General features: G+C 32.9%; 1 protein-coding gene and 1 pseudogene across 1 annotated transcript in view; both read left to right on the forward strand.

Moving 5' to 3' along the window:
• Positions 1-24,444, forward strand: part of LOC145263824 (ubiquitin carboxyl-terminal hydrolase 40-like) — a 150,193-nt gene that overhangs the window by 38,598 nt on the left and 87,151 nt on the right. The window contains exons 3-5 of the mRNA XM_080120889.1: positions 5,779-5,892; positions 15,107-15,232; positions 23,128-23,166. Coding sequence (XP_079977015.1) covers positions 5,779-5,892; positions 15,107-15,232; positions 23,128-23,166 — 279 coding nt within the window. The remainder of the gene's footprint in view (positions 1-5,778; positions 5,893-15,106; positions 15,233-23,127; positions 23,167-24,444) is intronic.
• On the forward strand, positions 13,407-13,553 carry LOC145264039 (U2 spliceosomal RNA; annotated as a pseudogene).

A 24,444-nucleotide genomic window follows, 5' to 3' on the forward strand; every position in this document is an offset into this window, starting at 1 on the left:
TTTGGCAAAAGACATTTCTAATTTTGGCAGGTTTGAACGAAAACTTTAGAAAAATGTCCATTGTTTCAATCTTGTTTGGCTGATTTAGTTAATTTGTCTAACGTTCCGTGCAACACATCTCACAAAATGGCTGCCTATTATTTTCTACTTTGTATTTTGCTGAGTCATTGTAGTTTAGAGACGCATGTATATTGCATGGTAGTAATATACGTTCAGAGTTGAGCATGGCTATATGAATACATCATGTACAGGCATTATAACAACATGCCTAATCTCTGGGGGGGGGGAAACTTTTCTTTTTTTTAATTAGCAGGGTTATCTGATGTTATCTGGGAGTATAGATAACAAAATAGAATCATTAAAAAAAAAAAAGTGGGCTTAATATCTTTCTTTGAAAACTTCTTTGTTACCCCCCCCCCCTCTTTTTCTACTTCTACTATGAACATGTCCCTTTTGCATTCACTGCACAAGCCATGATCGTCCGACTCATTGTGCCGATCTAAAATTGTTGTCCGATTTAGTTGGTGTTGCAACTGACTAATTCTCCCTCCAAACAAAAAAAAAAGTTTATAAATAAATAACTAGCTGTACCCTGCCACGCGTTGCAGTGGCTCAATTTGGTGCAATGTAAAAATTTAATAAAAAGAGAAAAATGCCTGTTTCTTATATTCTTAGTACAGCAATCCACTCCAAAAAGTGAAAAAGAAGGCGAAAATGAAAAAAAATGGTACTCTCGCAAAATTTGATCTGATCTGGATCCTCGGGAGTTTCTGTCAATCATTCATGGTTTGGACTCGACCAACAATCAGTGGATGAAGCCGAACGTAGCAAAAATGTTGAAACGCTAAATGTTTTTTTTTTTTTTTTTTTTTTTTTCTGTATACAAAAATGTGAGTTAGTAATTAATATTTGGTTGATGGGGGGGGGGGGTTACTATACACAGATTCGAAAAAGTTGTCCAAAAACAAATAAATGAAAGCAAAGGTAAGGTAAGTTACGTTTCTACCTAATTGGATAATTGTTTAGTGTTTTTATGTAATGTAAAATGTTTAATCAGCTCGAAAAACAGAAATGGTTGCAGACTCTGAATGCGTTAAGTTTGGGAAAGTAAGTTGAAAACTAAAAACTATACAAAACAGTGTCTGAAACCCCACAAATATGTTACCATGACATAGGCTGGCATAATCGGTGGGTTTCTGACAGTATTTTGTATAGTTTTTTTTAGTTTTAACTCACTTTCTCTAACTTAATCAACAGTGTCTGCCACCATTTGTAGCTTTCAGTATAAACACTGTTTTTCAAGCCGACTAAACGTTACATTAAATGAAAAGGGTTCATATTACTAAACACAGATACAAAAAAGTTGTCAAAAAATAAATATATAACAAATGTTATCAAAGGCAAGAAAAGTAAATGTTCTACCTAACTGGATAAGATTTTAGTGTTTTTATGTAATGTATAATCGGTTAAAAAACATTCAATGTTTATCGGTATATCTGAAAAATACAAATGGCGGCAGACTGTATCGAACACGTTAAGTTTGGGGAAATTTTGGGAAAATGAGTTTAAACTAAAAAACTATACAAAATACTGTTAGGAACTCACTCAATATATGTTATCATGACGTAGGCTGGCATATAATCGGTGGTTTTAAACTTTTGCTCGATACAGGTGACGACTTTTAAAAGTCCCTTTTAGTGATTACCTGGTTTGAGGATATTTGTACAACTAAACGGCAAATCTGCTCCAAAAAATCCAGTATTATTTTACTTTAAAGCCCGTTTCACGTTCGTATATAACGAAATATTTTATTGTAGATTTTGGTGTGCTAAAAACGAATCTGCAAACCGTTTCCGTAGCAAAAAGAAAGTTTCCATGATATTCATGAAATTACTTTTTCGAAAAATGGGTGATCACTTTTCAATGTAAATTTAACTTAGAATGAGCACCCACTTTCTGGCCACCTGAGAGAGGGGCATTTTTCTGTGTGTTTCTTGGCTAAAAAGTTTTTTGTTTGATTTCTTTTGTTTGGTAATAACCCTTGAACTCTGGGACTATTTTCCATTTCACAGCCGTAGCCTTCGTTTACGCTATGCGTGAGCATAAACAAAAGCTGTTTAGCCAATAAACATGGAAAAAAATCCCCCCTCTCTCAGGTGGCTAGAAAGTGGGTGCTCATTTTAAGTTAAATTTACATGGAAAAGTGATCGCCCACTTTTCAAAAAAGTAATTTCTTCATATCATAAAAACTATTTTTTTGCAACGGAAACGGTTTGCAGATTCGTTTTTAGCACACCGAAGTCTACAAAAATTTTTTTGTTATATATGAACGTGAGACGCACGGCCCTTAATGGAAAATTATATCAAAAATCCGGGGGAAAATAGTTTTCAATAAAAACAGCAAATGAATTCGATAGAAAAAAAATGGATGCTATGTTTTTTTTTGTTTTTTTTTCTGTGTGTTTCTTGGCTAAAAAGTTTTTGTTTGATTTCTTTTGCATGGTAATAACCCCTGAACTATGGGACTATTTTCCATTTCACAGACGTACCCTTTGTTTATGCTACGCGTGAGCATAAACGAAAACTGTTAAATATGCACTCGCGTACGAAACTGCCTTGTCAAAAAACCTTTAAGCCAATAAACATGAAAATAAATGCCCCTTCTTTTAAGTTAAATTTACATAGAAAAGTGATCACCCACTTTTCGAAAAAAAATTTCTTCATATCATGAAAACTATTTTGGTACTCATTGGGCGTTGATTTCCATGGCGACCCACAGAATTATTTAATGGTCGTTCCCTTAGTCCCCCCCTAGTCAAGGCTAACACATGTGCACGTAACATTTTTTATTTATTTACTTGCGTGGCGGAGTTATACAACCATCACCCCCATGTGAATTTCTATACTGATAGGTTTTTTGAAATTTTTTCACTGGATTATTATTGATTGAACACTAACCAGATTATGAAAAAAAATTGAAAAAAAAAAAAAATTTCAACATTTGAAAGGGGTACTCACTTTTTAATTACCACGTTCTGGTAAATCGGTCACCCATTTTTGCTAAATACGGAAGTGTCTTCGGGAGATATAAAATGGTCGCATGTTGACGAAGCAATGTATCGAGAGGCGTACTGGATGGAAAATTATTGGTAAATTTTTAGATTGGGTCCACCTCCTCAATTTTCTTTTAAATGACGACTTGTAATGGTTTTCGACTATGCTGAATACGAAAATCGCATTGAAATTTTGCAGAAATAAGTAGTTATCAAGATATAAAAAGTTGTATTATGCATTGTAATCTTTGGCGGCCATCTTTTTTACGCGCGTGCATTTGTTTATGGCACGTGCGCGCGTAAAAAGATGGCCGCCAAAGAATACAGTGCATAATATAACTTTTTATATCTTGATAACTACTGATTTCCGCAAAATTCCAATGCGATTTCCGTATTCAGCATACTTGAAAACCTATAAATGTCATCATTTAAAGGAAAATTGTGGAGGTGGACCTAATCTAAAAAAATACCAAATTATTAAACATTTCGGTACTCATGCAGAGAGTGATCCGTGCTGAAATGATAATGTTGTTATTTTAAAAGCCATTCTTAACATGGGGAGGGGAGGGTGTTTTGTACCTATTCTGTACTTTAACCTTACAATTAAATAAAAAAAACATATCATAAAACTTTAATTAAACGTGGAAATACGATTTAAAAAATAGCGCGGATCACTCTCTGCATTAGCACCAACATTTCTCCAGCATGTTAGTGAAATTTATAATACTTAAAAAATTTAAAAAAACAAAACAAAAGTTTTGAAAAAAAAACAAAAAACCCTCACCTTTCATAAAAACAAATTATTTAAAAAAAAAAAAAAAAAAACCCACAAACTGGCTTTTAACTAAATAAGTAAAAAAAAAAAAAAAAAAAAAAATTTAAAAAACTCGAAACTTTATTTTCATAAAAACAATAAAAAGTCATGTTCAATCTATTTTTTTTTTTTCTTTGAGAAACAAATATATTTCTGACTTACAAATGCGGTAGAAACTCATATTATTTTTACTTTCTATGGTTTTGATATACCGCGTTTTTATTGGTTACAAAATGGGTGACTGATTTATCAGAACGTTGTAACTAAAAAGTGAGCACCACTTTCAAATGTCGAAATAATGATTTCTTTTTTAAATTTTTTTTTTTTTTTAATAATCTGTTTAATTAGTGTCCAATCAATAATAATCCAGTGAAAAAATTTTCCAAAAACCTATAAGTATAGAAATTACGCATGGGAGTACAACTACTGCACTTTCGCACTTACTTTTACAAAGATTATTTACGTTAACTCTTTTCATAAATAATTAAAAAAAAAAAGTAACTAAACCATTTATTGATAATTTGTCACGTGTACAAACATTAATTTATTTATTTATTTACGTAGGCTTAACTCTTTTCATGAATAAGAAAAGTTTTACTCTTTAAGAATAATAAAAGGAAAAAATGCAGAGAGTGATCCGCGCTATTTTTTAAATCGTATTTCCAAATTAAAGTTTTACAATATGTTTTTTTTATTCAATTGTAAGGTTAAAGTACAGAATAGGTACAAAACACCCTCCCCTCCCCATGTTAAGAATGGCTTTTTAAATAATAACGTTATTATTTCAGCACGGATCACTCTCTGCATGAGTATCATAAAAATTAATACAAATAATACTTATCTCAATAAGTGAAAGGCTCATTTCTACCGGAAATGAAATGGGGACAATCTCACAGTTACGAAAAATATTTTCATTTATAATTTAATATTTTTATAATTCGCAATGTTAAATTATTTTAATAACATGCAAACATTCTTTGACTTTAAAAATAGATTTTCTGAAAATTTCAATTAAATTGGTAACGTAGAAATATGGTTTTATTCACTTTTAACAAACCAAAAATTACATTTTTATATATATATATAGATTAATAGATGTTTATTTGACTTTTTTTATTTTTTGGAGATTAAAAGTAATTTTCTTTTTTTGAGCCCCCCACTCCCCACCAACTAAGGAGGGATTGGACTTAGTAATTCATTCCCGTTCATCCGTTTGCACTTTTCTCAACCATGCCACCATTGTGGACCAGAGCATCGTTTTGCAGAAGTGTACATTTACTGTTCTTGCCCTGCTTCTTAATTTTGATAGCTTCTTTTAATTTTGTCACTTGTGAAACATAAGACTCCTATAAATCATGGCATATGCAAAATTTCAACAGACAACTGGAAGTGGGTCAGGAGTATTTGTTGAACGCTATTCATAAGACACTTGGTGTCTGTAACGTCTGGGCCGACACATGCGCAGTTTCAGTTGTAAAGAAGAATAAGACAAAGAATAAGAAGTGACTCCAACTCGCTTATTCTACATAGCAACATTTATTTCCTCATTGGTACAGTTGTGACGTCACCCACGTGATCTAGAACGTTCTCTATGTCTCTCGCAAGATCTCGAACGTTATCTTGTCTCCCTTGTGATCTCATTCACCTTCTCTCTTTTTCATAATCCTTCAGCCCCACCTCCGGTGACGCCACTTTGCATTTACATACGTGCTATCTGGAGAAATTTCTATAAAGAAAAGATGAAGCTCAGAGATTAGGGTGATGGTAATATGGTAATATGAACTTATTGAATATTTGTTTCTGAAGTGAGTTATTATTTTCCAAACTATTTAGATTTTTTTTTTCTAAAGTTTTTTAGCGCGTAATTATTTCGTAGTTCTAAATAACATTTTTGGTTTTGTTATTTTTCAGGTGCGAGTTATTCCGCTTCAGTTGCAGCGTCTTTTCAGTCAACTGCTCTTTTCAGACAAACACAGCATCTCCACAGCGGAACTCACTGAGAGCTTTGGATGGACCAATAATGAGGTAGGCATTGTGTCTACAATAAAGCAAACCATTTTTAGCAGATGATTTTTTTTTTTTCTCCAATTTTTATTTCTTCACAGAATTTATTTAATCCAAAGAAAACCTTATTTTTTAGCATAATCTTATTTTTAGAATTCATAAAGTTTTAGAAATGTCATTTTATTTATTTTTTAAAATTTTATTTGCAATACTCGAATATATTCAACTATTTATACTGAAAACTATTTTACCTAAATGCTAATATGTATTATTTGAAGTATTGTTCCTATTTTTAGTGTTATTCTTACAATGTTTTGGCTAGTGTAACCTCAAACCTTCATCTTGTCATTTCTTGTTGAATTCTGGAATCTTTCTATGAAACTACAGAATCTGCACAAAATTTCAAACTGGAGCCGTTATTTAATGCACAAGGTAGCATGCTTTCGTTCTGTCAGCCTTGATTGGGTAGAAGTCCTAAATAATTCACACTGGTATTCTTAGTGTTGCTCGGACTAAGAATTGAACTTTCAACCCCCAGAATAGTTAGTGTCTCAATGATCTGTGATGTAACAGATAAAATGCTAGGTAAAATTCAGTGACTAAGTGACACTCTTTTGAAGGTTGAAGGTTCAATCCTCAGTGCGGGCAATACTAAGAATAAAATTACAAATTAAGACTTCTACTCTGTTATGGCTAGCAAAACGAGAGCATGCTACTTTCGTGAATTAAATAAAGTGGAATGCCTGTTCAAAATTCCGTACGAATTCCAAACTTTGACAGAAAGATACCAGAGTGTTCGACACGATATGCTTATGGTTCCTATTTACAATGCCTCCCCATGGGATAGTTAGACACAAAGGTCGTTTTTTTTTAACGTTGAGAAAAAGAACAAAAATTTAAAATTGCCTCGGTCGTGAAAGATTTCCCCTCCACTAACAGGACAAGAAATTGAAGTGTAATATCTGAAGAACAGATACTACACTTTGATCTTTATGGTTATATCCGTTGAAAACTGAGAATAAAACTCAAGATGAGAATCATAGTCCAAATAATCCAAATTATCAATCCCCATCTCAAAAATTCAGAAATACCTAAATGTTGGAAATAGTTTTTGTGACACCTGCATGTATGGGTGTGTATATATTTTAATAAATTTTATTTTTTTATGAAAATCTCCCCCAAACAAGTCATGAAGTCACGTGATGTAATTAGTTAAAAAAATACTACTTAAACGCCAAAAGCTTGTCGACAACTGACCCAGAAAACGGTAATTCTCCCCCACCCTCTCCCAAAAATCTCGCTCATGGAATGTGAGGACTAAAGGACAAAAAAAAGAGAAGCTACAGTTATGAGGCTTCCAAAAGTATAACACGTGTCATCGTCTTACAACTTATCAGAGTGACTAGAACCTAGTGATATTCGAAACTAAGATCCCAGAAACTGAAGTCCTAGTTTTATAGTTTTATGTACTGGTAGACTTTGTAGATTGATTACTCATTTTGTTTTGAAAAAACATTTTCATCACTAAAGTGAATCTTCTTAAATCTGACTCGGGATGTTATTCCTTCACCTTTTGTCTGGAGCAATTTTTATAAAAATAAAATTAAAAAAAGAAGTCTATCATAATAATACTTAACATGATAATTAAAACATGGAAATATAAAATTGTTTAAATTTTCAACGCCTTTCAAATGATTAGGATAAAAAGCAGTTGATTTAAGAAATGTTCTTTTTTTATTCACCCTCAAACAAAGCATATTGGCAACGAGGTATAAGGGCTATTGTGACTAGGGCCAAACTAGGTGGGGAGTTGTGCTGCAAGATATTTGTTAATATTTTATTTAAATTTCTGCATGTTAATGAAATGGAGAACAAGGAGGGAATTTTAAAGGCAAGTTGTCCGCGGCGGGGGGGGGGGGGGGGTTAAAAAGCTTTTAGAAACCAACTAACAGGGTGACCCGACATTGCCTAGAACTGAATGATGATCATGTTCACACTCCCATAGTTTTATTATTGAAATCAGTGCAATCGCCCATTTTTCAATCAAATCAATTACGTGCTCTAGTTGGGACCCATTGCAATGCATCGGGAGGAAGCTTTACATGCCTCTCCGCACTGACTTAGTCCACAATACATTGTAATCTACATTGCACTGTGGAGAACCTACTGTTGATTTTATAAAATTATTTTTATATGTAATGGATTGAATTAAACTTTAAAATATAAAACTTCAATTGTGCTCTAAATAGAAACATTCATTTCGAATGGGCCCCTATCTTATCAAAGAACTGACTATTGATTTTATATGCCTGACCTTTCTGCTTGTGTGGTAATAAAACTTCTCAAATGCATTTGTGATGTTAGGCTATGTAAGGTGTTAACTTTGGTTAAAATCTTCTGTTTCTTTTTTCATTGGATTATTTCGATTACCGATATTTATTAAAGACGTTTCAATACAAAAACCTATCTAAGAACACTGCCAGATACATAAAGTATGTTTGTTGTGTGAAATTTCATAAAAATTGGCCCAGCTATTTCTGAATTCATAGGGAACTCTCTCTCACACAGTTACTTTTCTCTAATAGTACAGATACATTGATGAATCAGAAAAGCAAGCAACTCAAAGTTCGCAGCAAACATTATCAGATATAAAACAATTTGCATTATACTTTAATGAATGTTATTGTTTCATTGTTTTGAATTTGTTTTTAGTATTAAAAAAAGTATGTTACTTTATGAAACGCTAGATATACCCGGTGTTGCTGTATATTATAAGTATGTTACTTTATGAAACGCTAGATATACCCGGTGTTGCTGTATATTATAAGTATGTTACTTTATGAAACGCTAGATATACCCGGTGTTGCTGTATATTATAAGTATGTTACTTTATGAAACGCTAGATATACCCGGTGTTGCTGTATATTATAAGTATGTTACTTTATGAAACGCTAGATATACCCGGTGTTGCTGTATATTATAAGTATGTTACTTTATGAAACGCTAGATATACCCGGTGTTGCTGTATATTATAAGTATGTTACTTTATGAAACGCTAGATATACCCGGTGTTGCTGTATATTATAAGTATGTTACTTTATGAAACGCTAGATATACCCGGTGTTGCTGTATATTATAAGTATGTTACTTTATGAAACGCTAGATATACCCGGTGTTGCTGTATATTATAAGTATGTTACTTTATGAAACGCTAGATATACCCGGTGTTGCTGTATATTATAAGTATGTTACTTTATGAAACGCTAGATATACCCGGTGTTGCTGTATATTATAAGTATGTTACTTTATGAAACGCTAGATATACCCGGTGTTGCTGTATATTATAAGTATGTTACTTTATGAAACGCTAGATATACCCTGTGTTGCTGTATATTATATAAGTATGTTACTTTATGAAACGCTAGATATACCCGGTGTTGCTGTATATTATATAAGTATATTACTTTATGAAACGCTAGATATACCCGGTGTTGCTGTATATTATATAAGTATGTTACTTTATGAAACGCTAGATATACCCGGTGTTGCTGTATATTATATAAGTATGTTACTTTATGAAACGCTAGATATACCCGGTGTTGCTGTATATTATATGTTACTTTATGAAATGCTAGATATACCCGGTGTTGCTGTATATTATATAAGTATGTTACTTTATGAAACGCTAGATATACCCGGTGTTGCTGTATATTATATAAGTATGTTACTTTATGAAACGCTAGATATACCCGGTGTTGCTGTATATTATATAAGTATGTTACTTTATGAAACGCTAGATATACCCGGTGTTGCTGTATATTATATAAGTATGTTACTTTATGAAACGCTAGATATACCCGGTGTTGCTGTATATTATATAAGTATGTTACTTTATGAAATGCTAGATATACCCGGTGTTGCTGTATATTATATAAGTATGTTACTTTATGAAATGCTAGATATACCCGGTGTTGCTGTATATTATATAAGTATGTTACTCTATGAAATGCAAGATATACCCGGTGTTGCTGTATATTATATAAGTATGTTACTTTATGAAACGCTAGATATACCCGGTGTTGCTGTATATTATATAAGTATATTACTTTATGACATGCAAGATATACCCGGTGTTGCTGTATATTATACAAGTATGTTACTTTATGAAACGCTAGATATACCCGGTGTTGCTGTATATTATATAAGTATGTTACTTTATGAAATTCTAGATATACCCGGTGTTGCTGTATATTATATAAGTATGTTACTTTATGAAACGCTAGATATACCCGGTGTTGCTGTATATTATATAAGTATGTTACTTTATGAAACGCTAGATATACCCGGTGTTGCTGTATATTATATAAGTATGTTACTTTATGAAATGCTAGATATACCCGGTGTTGCTGTATATTATATAAGTATGTTACTTTATGAAATGCTAGATATACCCGGTGTTGCTGTATATTATATAAGTATGTTACTTTATGAAATGCTAGATATACCCGGTGTTGCTGTATATTATATAAGTATATTACTTTATGAAATGCTAGATATACCCGGTGTTGCTGTATATTATATAAGTATGTTACTTTATGAAACGCTAGATATACCCGGTGTTGCTGTATATTATATAAGTATGTTACTTTATGAAATGCTAGATATACCCGGTATTGCTGTATATTATATAAGTATGTTACTTTATGAAATGCTAGATATACCCGGTGTTGCTGTATATTATATACGTATGTTACTTTATGAAACGCTAGATATACCCGGTGTTGCTGTATATTATATAAGTATGTTACTTTATGAACAGCTAGATATACCCGGTGTTGCTGTATATTATATAAGTATATTACTTTATTAAATGCTAGATATACCCGGTGTTGCTGTATATTATATAAGTATGTTACTTTATGAAACGCTAGATATACCCGGTGTTGCTGTATATTATATAAGTATGTTACTTTATGAAACGCTAGATATACCCGGTGTTGCTGTATATTATATAAGTATGTTACTTTATGAAACGCTAGATATACCCGGTGTTGCTGTATATTATATAAGTATGTTACTTTATGAAACGCTAGATATACCCGGTGTTGCTGTATATTATACTAGCAATCGGTGCCCGGCGTTGCCCAGGTGTTTTGAGGTTAATGCTGAGAAAAAAAAACGGTCAATTTTTTATACTTTGACCCCTATTATGACTTCTTAACATTTATTGTTTAGGGATCAAGTAAAGGTAATAAGTTAGATCCATGTCCAAGGAATCTATATCTAAAATATCACGTGTTTAGACCCAAAATTGTAGGAGGAGTTTGGTAGAGTTCTCAAAGGTCAAATCGTTTGATAGCGAGGCCAAATTTCGCGAATTTGGCCTTTTTTTAAAGCAGTTTGGCCTTCAAAATTTATGTTTGGCCTTTTTCTTCACCGATGAAATCTGGGGACGCAACGGAAATTTTCGGCTAAAAAATGTTGTTACTATGCACATCTATGTATTGAAATACAATTTGTGGCAAAATTTCAGGAAAAACTAATGGATGGTTCTCTCGCAATAGTCCGGACAATTCGCTAAATTATCTCGTCAAAACCTTAAATCTCGAATTTTTGTGCATTTTTTTTCGGGGGGGGGGGGCTAATTTGGCATAATAGTGTCCATTTAATAGTATTATCTTGAAAAAATAAAAAAATAAGGAAAATTACCAAAAAAAAACCAAACAAGAACAACAAAAGTGTGCCGTATTTTTAAAAGTTTTATTGCGTTGTTTTTATTTGCTTTTTTTATTTCATCGGTGAAGAAAAAGGCCAAACAGAAATTTGAAGGCCAAACTGCTTTAAAAAAAGGCCATATTCGCGAAATTTGGCCTCGCTATAAAAAAAAAAATGGGGAAATCCCCCTACTTGAACTTTCTGTTTAATTAATAATGACTCGCTTGTAGCGTTGATTTTTTTCTTTTTTCGCTATAAAAAAATAACTACTTGATGAAATTACGTGATTTTTTCTGTAGGAAAACTTTATCCCATGACGAGTACGTACAATATATATATATTTTTTTAAATATTTCCATTTTTTAATGTCAATGGAAAACTGCACAAGTACCCAAACCCGAAATGTAAAGACCACGAGTGAAGGCGCTTTTTTTTTTTTTTTTTTTGGTTTAGTTTCATAATGGCGGCCGTGATGTCGGAGGTTCGATTGTTAGATTGTCAGTTTCGTATTTTTTTAATTTGTAAATCGCAAGTTAGGAAAAAATTAAACCCTTCCAAGATGGACAATAAATCAAGCCATAATATTTTATGGTAAAGGTAAGAGCCTACGAACCATAGTTTTTTAGGAGATGTGATTATTGGATTAACCAATCAGAAATCGTCTGTGGCACACACATCTCTGTTTTTATAGATATATAGATAAGTATGTTACTTTATGAAACGCTAGATATACCCGGTGTTGCTGTATATTATATAAGTATGTTACTTTATGAAACGCTAGATATACCCGGTGTTGCTGTATATTATATAAGTATATTACTTTATGAAACGCTAGATATACCCGGTGTTGCTGTATATTATATAAGTATGTTACTTTATGAAACGCTAGATATACCCGGTGTTGCTGTATATTATATAAGTATGTTACTTTATGAAACGCTAGATATACCCGGTGTTGCTGTATATTATATAAGTATGTTACTTTATGAAACGCTAGATATACCCGGTGTTGCTGTATATTATATAAGTATGTTACTTTATGAAACGCTAGATATACCCGGTGTTGCTGTATATTATATAAGTATGTTACTTTATGAAATGCTAGATATACCCGGTGTTGCTGTATATTATATAAGTATATTACTTTATGAAATGCTAGATATACCCGGTGTTGCTGTATATTATATAAGTATATTACTTTATGAAACGCTAGATATACCTGGTGTTGCTGTATATTATATAAGTATGTTACTTTATGAAATGCTAGATATACCCGGTGTTGCTGTATATTATATAAGTATGTTACTTTATGAAATGCTAGATATACCCGGTGTTGCTGTATATTATATAAGTATATTACTTTATGAAACGCTAGATATACCCGGTGTTGCTGTATATTATATAAGTATGTTACTTTATGAAACGCTAGATATACCCGGTGTTGCTGTATATTATATAAGTATGTTACTTTATGAAATGCTAGATATACCCGGTGTTGCTGTATATTATATAAGTATATTACTTTATGAAACGCTAGATATACCCGGTGTTGCTGTATATTATATAAGTATATTACTTTATGAAACGCTAGATATACCCGGTGTTGCCCGGTATTAAACATGATGTTCAATTCCTTAAAACAATGAAGTAAAGAAAAGAAAAAAAATGGAAAGAAACTGAGACATGTGCATGCGAGTTTTATGTTTTTTTCTAAGCGGTTCACTTTTTGTAAGTAAAAAAAAAAATACTTTAGCTGAGATCGAAACCACCTGAAGACAGTCAAGTACAGTTACCATTAGACCATTGTTTTAAGGAATTGAACATCTTCTTGGCCTTTTGGTCGAGATCAAAGTGTAGTATCTGTTCCGGCAGATGCTGCACTTAAGATAATTTGTACCAGTCAATGGAGGGGAAACCCTCTATACTGGGACAATTATTATTTTTGGTAACCAGAGTGCCCCCTTTTTGCCTACTTTTAGGGGAGCTGGTTTTTACCTCACATTAAAAACGGCCTTGTGCCTAATTTGCTCAGTGGGGGAGCAAATAAACACCATCTGTTCCGGCAGATACTGCAAGCAAAGACCAGATGTGGGGGCAACCCCACATGCCTGACCTTTAACCAGCTCCCATTTCCCACCTCTCGGGAGCTGGTCCCCTTTTTCCCTTCCCCCTCCCTTCACTCCTCACATTAAAAATTGGCCTTGTGCCTAATTTGCTCGGTGGGGGAGCAAATAAATACCATCTGTTCCGGCAGATACTGCAAGCTATGACTAGCAAAGACCAGATGTGGGGGCAACCCCACATGTCTGACCTTTAACCAGCTCCCATTTCCCACCTCTCGGGAGCTGGTCCCCTTTTCCCCTTCCCCCTCCCTTCACTCCTCACATTAAAAATCGGCCTTGTGCCTAATTTTCTCGGTGGGGGAGCAAATAAATACCATCTGTTCTTCAGATGCTGCACTTCATTTTCTTGTTCTCTTTTGGTGGAGAAATCCTTCACGACTGAGAACATTTTTATTTTTGTACCTTTTCTCCACGTTAAAAAAACGACCCTGGTGTCTAACTCTGTCCCGTGGAGAGGCATAGTTAATAGGTACAATTACCATTAGACCAGCTTGACATGATCTTTAAAAAGTGTTTTCAAACCTACTTAACATAATGTGGACGATAGGCGCATGCACAGTTGTAAAACAGTTGTAAAACAGATAAAATTTTGTTGACCCCCAGGTACCAATTTATCAATTTTAATCTCTTAGCAACCCTTTTTTTTTTTTTTCAGATAAAAACCTATTAAAAAGTATTCCACATGTCTAAATACCCAATATACCAAATTTCAAGTCTGTAGATCCAAAATTTGTTGAGTATATAGGTTGAGAAGTGTCCTCACACACACACACACATTCTCACTTTTATAGATATATATATACATTTACTAATTCTTTTTTTTTTTTTTAGAAAAATAGAATATTTTAATCTGACATTGTTTGCTCTAAACTTTTAAGTCATTTACTCTTCTGATTCACCTACTACATCACTGAGGAAATACCTGAAAAATTTTGAAAATGTATTTTTCAATTTTTTATAAATATATATTACTAGCATTTCAGCCCGGCGTTGCCTGGGTGTTTGGAGGTGTATGTTGATCAAAAAAAAAAAAAAGCGGTCAATTTTTTTTTAACTTTGACCCTATTATGACCCCTTAACATTTGTTTTGTAACAAGTTAAGTTAGATCCATGTCCAAGGAACCTATATCTAAAATTTCTAGTGTTTAGACCCAAAATTGACAGGAGTTTGGTAGAGTTCTCAAAGGTCAACTCGTTGAACTTTGACTCCTTAACAGCCAAATTTCTGGTCAAAAACCGATCACAAAGATTTTCCCAAATCTCAGTACCCTGTATATCAAATTTCGAGTCTGTAGACTTAAAATTGACAGTTATTGCGTAGGGAAATGTAGACAGACAGACAGATACGTTCACTTTTATAGATATATAGATTTTTCTCTTGAATCTCATTATTCCAGGAACTTCAGCAACATGATGTCCAGGAATTGAATCGGATCCTTTTCAGTGCAATTGAGGATTCTTTGATTGGAACATCAGGACAAAATCTTATCCACAAACTCTACCATGGACAACTGGTCAATCAGGTAAGTTTTTCTGCATTTATCTACCTTCGCCTTCCCCCAAGCTATAGGTAAAATGACAACTTGTGTGTAACAAATTGTATACAATTGTTTTAGATGTTACATTTTCAGCATTAAATGATCCCAAAATGATTTACCATGAAACAAATTATACTACTACCATTAACAGCAAGGAGAGTAGTTGTAGTATCTGGTTTGATATCATAGTTTATCTTTTCTTTCCTTGGTTAGTGGAGTAGAAATCCTTCTAGACTGAAGGAATTAATTTGTGCCCCAATCCAGGGTGCTCTTTTTAAGGAACTGGAATATTCCTCACATTTAAAACCAACTTTGTATCCAACTCTGTCTTCATGATGAAGCAAGTAAACAGGTACTACACCAAATTCAAACTTGATGAGGTTAACTTTTTTTGTACAATTTTTTTTTTTAATGATTTGTTTATTAGTGTTAGAATGATTAATTGGACTCGGGAATCATAAAAATCATAATATTTTGAGGCATTGGAATCACGGAAAAATTTGAACCTAATTTCCAATGCCAGAAACGATTTTTTTAATTGTTTATATTTCATTTGTTTTTGTTTTGAAACTTGATTTTCCATTGAGACTGGTAATAATGAAAAATGAAAAAAAATATTGATTTTTAAACTACCAGTAAAATTAAAATCTATACATCACCTTACAAGCGTCTTTTTACGTTTGCAAAAATATATGCATATATTATATGGTTTTAAGGTAATCTGAAAAATAATTTAAAAAGTAACTCTACGGTTGAATATATGAATTTTTAGATACGTTTTTTTTCCCAGGTTACAATGTGGAATAATGTTTTTTCAGCCCCTGGTTATGGTATTTACCCTGCCTTACAGTGTTATTTATGTTATTTGATTATATACCTGTGTATTATATACTGTACTGTATTTTGTTACCGATTTTTAATATGTACTGTATAAAATTTTGCTTAAACTCTGCCATATGGTGATTTCATCAACCCCGGAATGGATTAACACCGTATCCCAGAGTTCTACTGAACATGAATCTCAATTGTATATAACAGCAGAAGAAAACTTGGAATGACTCCATCGAAGAAGACCTCGTGCAATAGCACATCGAAACTCATGTGAATGATAGAATTTCAAGGAGAAAATCACTTTCTGTTGACATTGTCGTTGTCTAATCGACAACTGATGTGGAAATGATAACGCTAATTGATGGAGAAGATTATATAAGAACAAGTTCTTTCTGACTAACCTCCAGAACCAAAAATACTCCATCATAATTAAGACATCTCTTTCCTACAGGAGCCCTGTCGGTGGGGCATTAGAATACACTGACTGCCCCCCCTGCAGATGGTAAAAGTCCCTCAATGAGGCCACTGTTGGCCGTGGATGGCAACCCGTGACACCTTGGAACAGAATCCTGGTGATTGAAGGTCTTGGAGGATAAGTTTATAAGCCTCCTCTTCCCAACACATCACTTTGGCCCTTACCTCGGTTAGACGGGTGGTCGAAGGGGCCCGATCCGATCAATTGGCTGATCAGGTCAAGCCCTACGTCTACTATCAATGGTTTGGACTATACTGGGAATTTTAAAAGAAATCCTCTCAAGCAAAACCATAGAAACCAACAAAACTTCACCCCTAAAGTAGACGTTTGAAAGCGCTGGCCAAGGGTCAATCAGCAAGTGTAGAACCAAATCCTGATGTGGCTGCAATCACAACTTTGTTCACGCGAGATTTGGGTAGTGAAAATTGGGTAACGACAGATGCTCGGTATTTCTTACTTGACTGAGTATACTGCCTGTGTAACCCTGACTCTGTCAAGGTGAATGGGTTTCCCCCTTGACAAGTCCCAATATCGGGCTCCGAGGTGGGTGGGGAACACAGGCAATGAAACTTTTATCCATAATTATGTCAAAGCAAAACAAAAAAACCCAAACGCGTTTTATCAGACTCAGAAAGTGAGGAAAATGTAGACTTTCCGAAATATTATGTAATAGAATCACACCGATGACAAAATTATCCCCTTTTCTCATTGAAAAAATGCTAAGCAGGAAAATAAACCCAAAAATGATTAAAAAAAACAAGAGATGGTAACCTATTAATTGAAATTGAAACAATAAACCAAAGCTTAAATTTAAAAAACATGAAAATTTTCCATAATATTAACATTAAAGTCACCCCACACAATAAACTAAATCAATCTAAAGGAGTTATCCGAAACCAGGGACTATCACTTGCTTCACCAGAAGAAATCCAGAATGAACTTGGCAAACAAGGAGTCCTTGACTATAAAAAAATCTACATAAAGAAAAACTCAGAAAAAATATCAACCCATACTTATATTATCACATTCAACACTCCAAAAATTCCATCTAAAATTAAAATTGGCTACACCATAGAACCAGTTGAAATGTACATCCCAGATCCTCTGAAATGTTTCAACTGTCAAAAATTCGGTCACCATAGAGATGCCTGCAGAGGTCATCCCACGTGCGCTAAATGTGGCTCTAAGCAAGTAAGTCACAATGAACAAGAATGTCGTGAGTCCAAATGTACAAACTGCCAAGGCGAGCACCCTGCCTATTCCAAAAACTGTGAACGATGGAAAATTGAAAAAGAAATCCTAGCCACAAAACATAAACGAAATATTTCTTACCTAGAAACGAAAACAAGTGGAAGGAATTATAAGAAACAAAACTTATGCAAAAATTACAGGAAAAACAAATCCCACCAACCAGCCTGATAAATAGGACCAACTAATTGAAAAACTGGTACAGCTAGAACCGAATGAACTGCTTAACTTTAAAAAAACTTAAAAATACAACACTCTCAAAAACTGGAAAAATTAAAGCAAGAAACCAAAAAAGAACTCAATAAAGTATTTGTCTCCCCCCCCTCCCTTAAAGGCCAATGTCTCCAAGAAAAAACTTTCTCAAAACCAAACAATAAACCAATGAAACAAAAATTAGAAAATTTGACGGAACCTGATGAAATGGAGACTTCCTATCTAACACCATCAAAATAAAAGAAAAACCAAAACAAAACGGTTATAAGGTCCCGTTCAAACTCCAGAACTAGAACCCCAATCCTTAAAAATCAAGCTGAATCTGAAGATGAAATGGAAACAGAATACCCAAACCAACAAGCAGAAACATAAATCAAGAACCCCCCCCCATCGATCACGATCAAAACAAAAGAAAAACCAAAACAAAACGGACATAAAGTCCCATACTAATTCTAGTTCCAGATCCCCAAACAAAAGAACCGAAATAAAAGACCAAACAGAAGACAAGGCAAAAACAATGGAACATCAGAGGGACAAAAGCAAGCCTACACTCCCAAATAAATAAAAATGGCAGAACAAAATAAAAAAAAAACTAGGAACATAGCAGCTCTACAATGGAACTGTAGAGGATTGAAGCCAAACTATGAAGAACTACAGCAATTAATCAAAGAATACAATCCGAATATCATATGTTTACAAGAAACTCTACTGAAGGAAAATTCCAAACTATCCTTTAAAGACTATGAAATATACAAAAAAAATCAACCTTTCACACATAGACTGTAGACCAATAGGCCGTACAACCATTATGGTAAAAAAAAGCAATACCCCACAAGAAATTCGACCTAAATACAGAACTTCAGGCTGTAGTAGTAAGAGCTACCTTACACCAAACTCTCACAATCTGCTCAATCTACATTCCTCCAAAATATAAACTAGAGCAAACTCAAATAGACAGATTAATTGAACAGCTCTCTGCACCATTCCTAATCCTGGAGGACTTTAATGCACACGGCCATCTTTGGGGAGACAGACAACCAAACTACAACGGAAAAATAATAGAAGTCATACTAGAAACTACAGACATATGTATACTGAACAACCGTAAGCATCTCTACGTACATCCACCTGCAGGAATAACCTCAGCCATAGATCTAACACTCAGCTCTCCGACAATTTACATGGACTTTAATTGGGATATCCATGAAGAACAGTGTGGTAGTGACCACTATCCAATTATTATCAAAACAACAAATCCAACAAAAGAAAACGGAGCACCAAAATGGCAACTAAAGAGAGCTGACTGGTCCACATTCAGGAATCTCTGTGAAGCACAAATAATGAAATACTTCAGGAACCTGACCCAGTAGCAACGTTCACTCAAAGGTTAATAAAAAAATAGCAGAGGAAACAACCCCAAAAACTTCAAAGAAAAATAGTAAGCATAAACCATGGTTCACAAAAGAGTGTAAAGAAACAATCAAGAAACGGATAAAAGGCCTAAAAAAATTCAGGATAAATCCGTCCACAACAAATTTAGAAATTTACTGCCAAGCCTGTGCAAAAGCACGACAGATAACCAAAAAAGCCAAACGGGAAACATGGCAAGATTATGTATCTAAGTTAAATAATAAAATGATAAAGCAAGAAAGTATGGGACATGGTGAGGAAAATTAATGGGAAACAAATCCAATACCCCACTATACACCTAAAAAACCTGACGGTGGAAAATGCACTGAAAAAAAAGGACATGGCAAACTTACTTGCTGAACAACTAAACAAAAACTCTTCACCCAAACACCACAGCTTAACATTTCAAAACTACAAAATAGAAGCAGAAAAAGGAAAGCTGAATTTCACCTCAAACAACACAAAAAAATATAATCTACCATCCACAATATCCGAACTTAAAAGCGCTCTGGATAGAAGCAAAGATACTGCTACCAGACCAGATGAAATCCATTACCAATTTTTGAAACAACTACCAAAATCTTCATTAAATACTTTTCTAAATATATTCAATAATATCTGGCTCTTGGGTTACTTACCTAACGCTTGGCGAGAGTCCACAATCATATCTATCCCAAAACCTGACAAAGACCCCTCGAATCCAACAAATTACCGCCCTATCTCTCTAACTAGCTTTATCTGCAAGACCATGGAGAGACTGGTAAACGATTGTCTCATATGGATATTAGAAAAAAAACAAGATATTAGACAAACATCAATGTGGCTACAGGAAAAAAAGGAGCACAAAGGATCAGTTGGTTAGGATGGCATCCTACATAAGAAATGGACTTATCAGAAACCACCATGTGGTGTCAGTATTTTTTGATTTAGAAAAAGCATACGACACCACATGGAAATACGGCATCATGAGGGACCTGCACAACCTGGGAATCAGGAAGGATGCCAACATTTATACAAAATTTCCTTAAAAACCATACTTTTAGGGTGCGCCTTGGAGGAGAAAAATCTGAAGTGCATGAACAAGAGTTGGGAGTGCCCCAGGGCAGTATAATATCCGTTACACTCTTCCTGCTAAAAATCAATAGTATTGGTAAAGTAGTAACCACAAACATTGATTAATTCCTCTTTGTAGACGACTTTTCAATCACTTATCCATCCCCTAATATGTTAACAAGAGAAAAAAAAATTACAGGAATGCCTTAACAAAATAGAGAAATGGGCTGATAAAAATAGGTTTATCTTAAAAACCAAAACAGTTTGCATGCACTTTTGCAAAAAAAGAGGATATTATCATAACCCACAACTAAAAATTAATAACAATGCAATACCAATGGTACAGCAAACAAAATATCTGGGGATGATCCTGGATAACAAATTTAACTTCAAGCCACATATAGAAGCACTCAAAATAAAAATGCCAAAAAGCATTAAACATGCTAAAGATAATATCACACACAAACTGGGAAACAGACAGGGAAACCATGCTCCTACTATATAGAGCACTCATTAGACCTAAATTGGACTATGGTTGCATTATATATAACTCAAACATGGAAATCATATCTAGAGAAACTCAAACCCATACAAAACCAAGCACTCAGACTCTGTTTAGGAGCCTTCCGAACATCACCTATTCAAAGCCTGCACACAGAAGCTAATGAACTCCCTCTCCACCTGAGATGGGAAGAACTCTCGCTCCAGTATACGGTGAAACTTAAAAGTCTACTAGAAAATCCTGCTCATAAAAAAATATATACATCGATGTATGAACATTTCTATACCAGCAAACCTACAGCTATTAAACCTCTGAGATATCGCCTTAAAAAGGCTATTGCATAAGAATACGAAGAACCAAAAAACATACAAACTTGCACAATTAATAATACTCCATGGACAATCACAGAACCATTTATAGACATGATTATTAAAACAGCTAAAAAACAGACTAACTACCAAACCTATGAAAACAAATTCCTAGAACTAAGGGATAAATACTCCACATAGAAAACCATCTATACAGATGGCTCAAAAATAACTGAAAGAGTAGGAGCAGCAGCAAAAATGCATAATACACACAAGGAAGTCCGATTACAGCTTAATGGCATTGAAAGAAAGGAACATAAACCATCCGTACATCCTGGAAATTATGGAAATATACCAACACCAAGTAAAGGAAAATAAAACGATAATATTAACATGGATACCGAGTCATGTCGGCATGAAAGGAAATTCAGAAGCTGACAAACTGGCTAAGGACGCAACAAACTTGACTCCATCAAACATAAAAATAACATACACAGATAGGAAAAACAAAATAAACTCCTATATAAAAATCAAATGGTAAAAACTATGGAACGAACAACTAAACAACAAACTTAGAAAAATACAACCGAATGTTGGACAAGATAGAACCATAATACCAATACGAAAATTAGACACTATATTTACCAGAATTCGAATTGGTCACTCAAGACTAACTCATGAATACCTTCTGAAAGCAGAAGGTATCCCACAATGTAGAACCTGTCAACATCCACTAACCATTAAACACATATTAACGGAATGCAAAAAATATGAAAATATTCATGTGAAATATTTCAAAGAATAAAACCTTCAAGCAATATTTGGAAAAACCTTATAAAATATTAGATTTTCTAAGAAAAATTAAACTTTTGGAACACATTTGACAGGGAAAAAACCCTGAAAAAAGACTTAGAAATACTAAATCTTAATTAAAAACAATTTATCACCTAAAGCCTCAATGAAGAATACTTTCTTCACATTTCATGACATGAAATGACCTATAGGGTTGATGTGCCATTAAACAAAAACTTACCTTACCTTTCCTACAGGCTCTTTCTCACAAAAGAAAGTTTTTTTTTTTCTTTTTTTTCTTTTTTTTTTTCTTTTTCTTTTTTTTTTCTTTTTCTTTTCTTTTTCTTTTTTTTTCTTTTTCTTTTTTTTTCTTTTTTTTTCTTTTTCTTTTTTTTCTTTTTCTTTTTCTTTTTTTTTCTTTTTTTCTTTTTCTTTTTCTTTTTCTTTTTATTCTTTTTCTTTTTTTTTTCTTTTTATTTTTCTTTTTCTTTTTATTCTTTTTTTCTTTTTATTCTTTTTTTTCTTTTTCTTTTTTTTCTTTTTTTTCTGTTTTCTTTTTCTTTTTATCTTTTTTCTTTTTTTTCTTTATCTTTTCTTTTCTTTTTTTCTTTTTTTTCTTTTTTCTTTTTTTTTTTTCTTCTTTTTTTATCAATATTGTGCAAAACATTCACAGCAAAAACTCAAAGAATTTACTTCCTTTGTCTACCTAAAACTAAACAGAACATCCATGAATATTTTTTTCAAAGACCTTCCTGTCTGTGAAACTTAATATCATAAAGCTGCTTCCCGGTTGACAACAAAGTGGTAATTTTCAAGTTCAATGTTAACAAATACTTGTTGAGCCATCCTCTTGAATAATCAAATCCATTTTACCCATCATTTTGCCTCCTAGATCCTTATCCTCAAGTTGCCTTTGGGCCTTGATAAGAGGTGTCCCATTAGCATGAATAACAAGTGAACGATAAGGTAATTTTTAAGTAAATACTTGATTTTGGTAATTTCATTTCCCATTAATTAATGATTGTTTAAAAACATTTTAATTTTTCAGATCATCTGTTCGGAATGTGGCAAAATTAGTGAAAGACAGGTAATTCGATTGTTTTTTTTGTTTTTTTTAAATTGTTTCTTGGAAATGCTGAAATAAAAATTGAAAACTAGTATATTAACAAATATATCATTGAAGCAAAGAAATATTTAAAATCTTTTTTTCTTACATAAAGCCAGTCTCCCGTTTTCTGTTCAGTGGAAGTCTTGCCGGTGTTATACAGAGGAAAAGTCTCTTCTGATTAATACTTACATAAATTACAAATTAATTTGAAAACTTTACATAAAAAAATGAAATGATTAATTTCATGCTTCGCACTTTCATTGTTTCTGCGAGCCTGTAAAGATGACGGTGTTGAGAGGAAATTAGCCCAAATGAGGGTTTATTCCGACCAGCTTTTTTTGGAAATTATATTTTTTTTCAATGTTTGGAGTCAATATTAATTTTATTTTCAATAAAAAAAACAAGGTGTTTTCTTTTTTTTCTTTTTTTTTCTTTTTCTTTTTTTTTCTTTTTTTTTCTTTTTCTTTTTTTTTCTTTTTCTTTTTTTTTCTTTTTTCTTTTTTTTTCTTTTTTCTTTTTCTTTTCTTTTTTTCTTTTTTCTTTTTTTTTCTTTTTTCTTTTTTCTTTTTTTTCTTTTCTTTTTTCTTTTTTCTTTTTCTTTTTTTCATTTACATTACAAACTTGCATTCAAACAAAAAATAAGTTCTAATATTTGAACCTTTTTAAAAAAAACTATTTTGCATACATGAAAAAGTACTTTATCACAAAACTATACCTTTATCATATTGTCGCCATTTTAAATTTTTTAATTAAAAAAGGCAAAAACACTTTGTAATACTGTCTATGCATCTTACATTAAAATTTAATAAATTCAGTGGATAGACTGATAAATTCTCAAAACAGGAACACCATTATAAAAATTATAGTTTAATAAAAAAATTGTTTTAGTTATTAACTTTAATGTTATTAAATGTTATAATTTTTTTGAATAATAAATTGAAAATTTATGCATGTAGAAATTTTAATTCGAATAAAAATACTTATATGGAGAGCAAGATTTTTCTTTTTGGTGGGGGGGGGGGTCTTCAATTTTGCCCAACAATGCAGGGAAATGGGTTGTGATAATTTTAGTTTAAAGAAAAAAAAAAACTATAAATTAAAGTTTCTGAAATCCTTTACGATTTTTAAATTAATAAACAAATATTAAATTACCACTTTTACGGGTTTTTAAAGATATCTAAAAAAAAAAATGTGTTCTTATCCAGAATTCCCTCTACATTAAAAACAAAAATAAAAAAATCTTTGTACATACCCTTC

The sequence above is a fragment of the Euprymna scolopes genome, chromosome 39, assembly GCF_053919585.1.
Source record: "Euprymna scolopes isolate OS-2025 chromosome 39, ASM5391958v1, whole genome shotgun sequence".
Lineage (NCBI taxonomy): Eukaryota > Metazoa > Mollusca > Cephalopoda > Sepiida > Sepiolidae > Euprymna > Euprymna scolopes.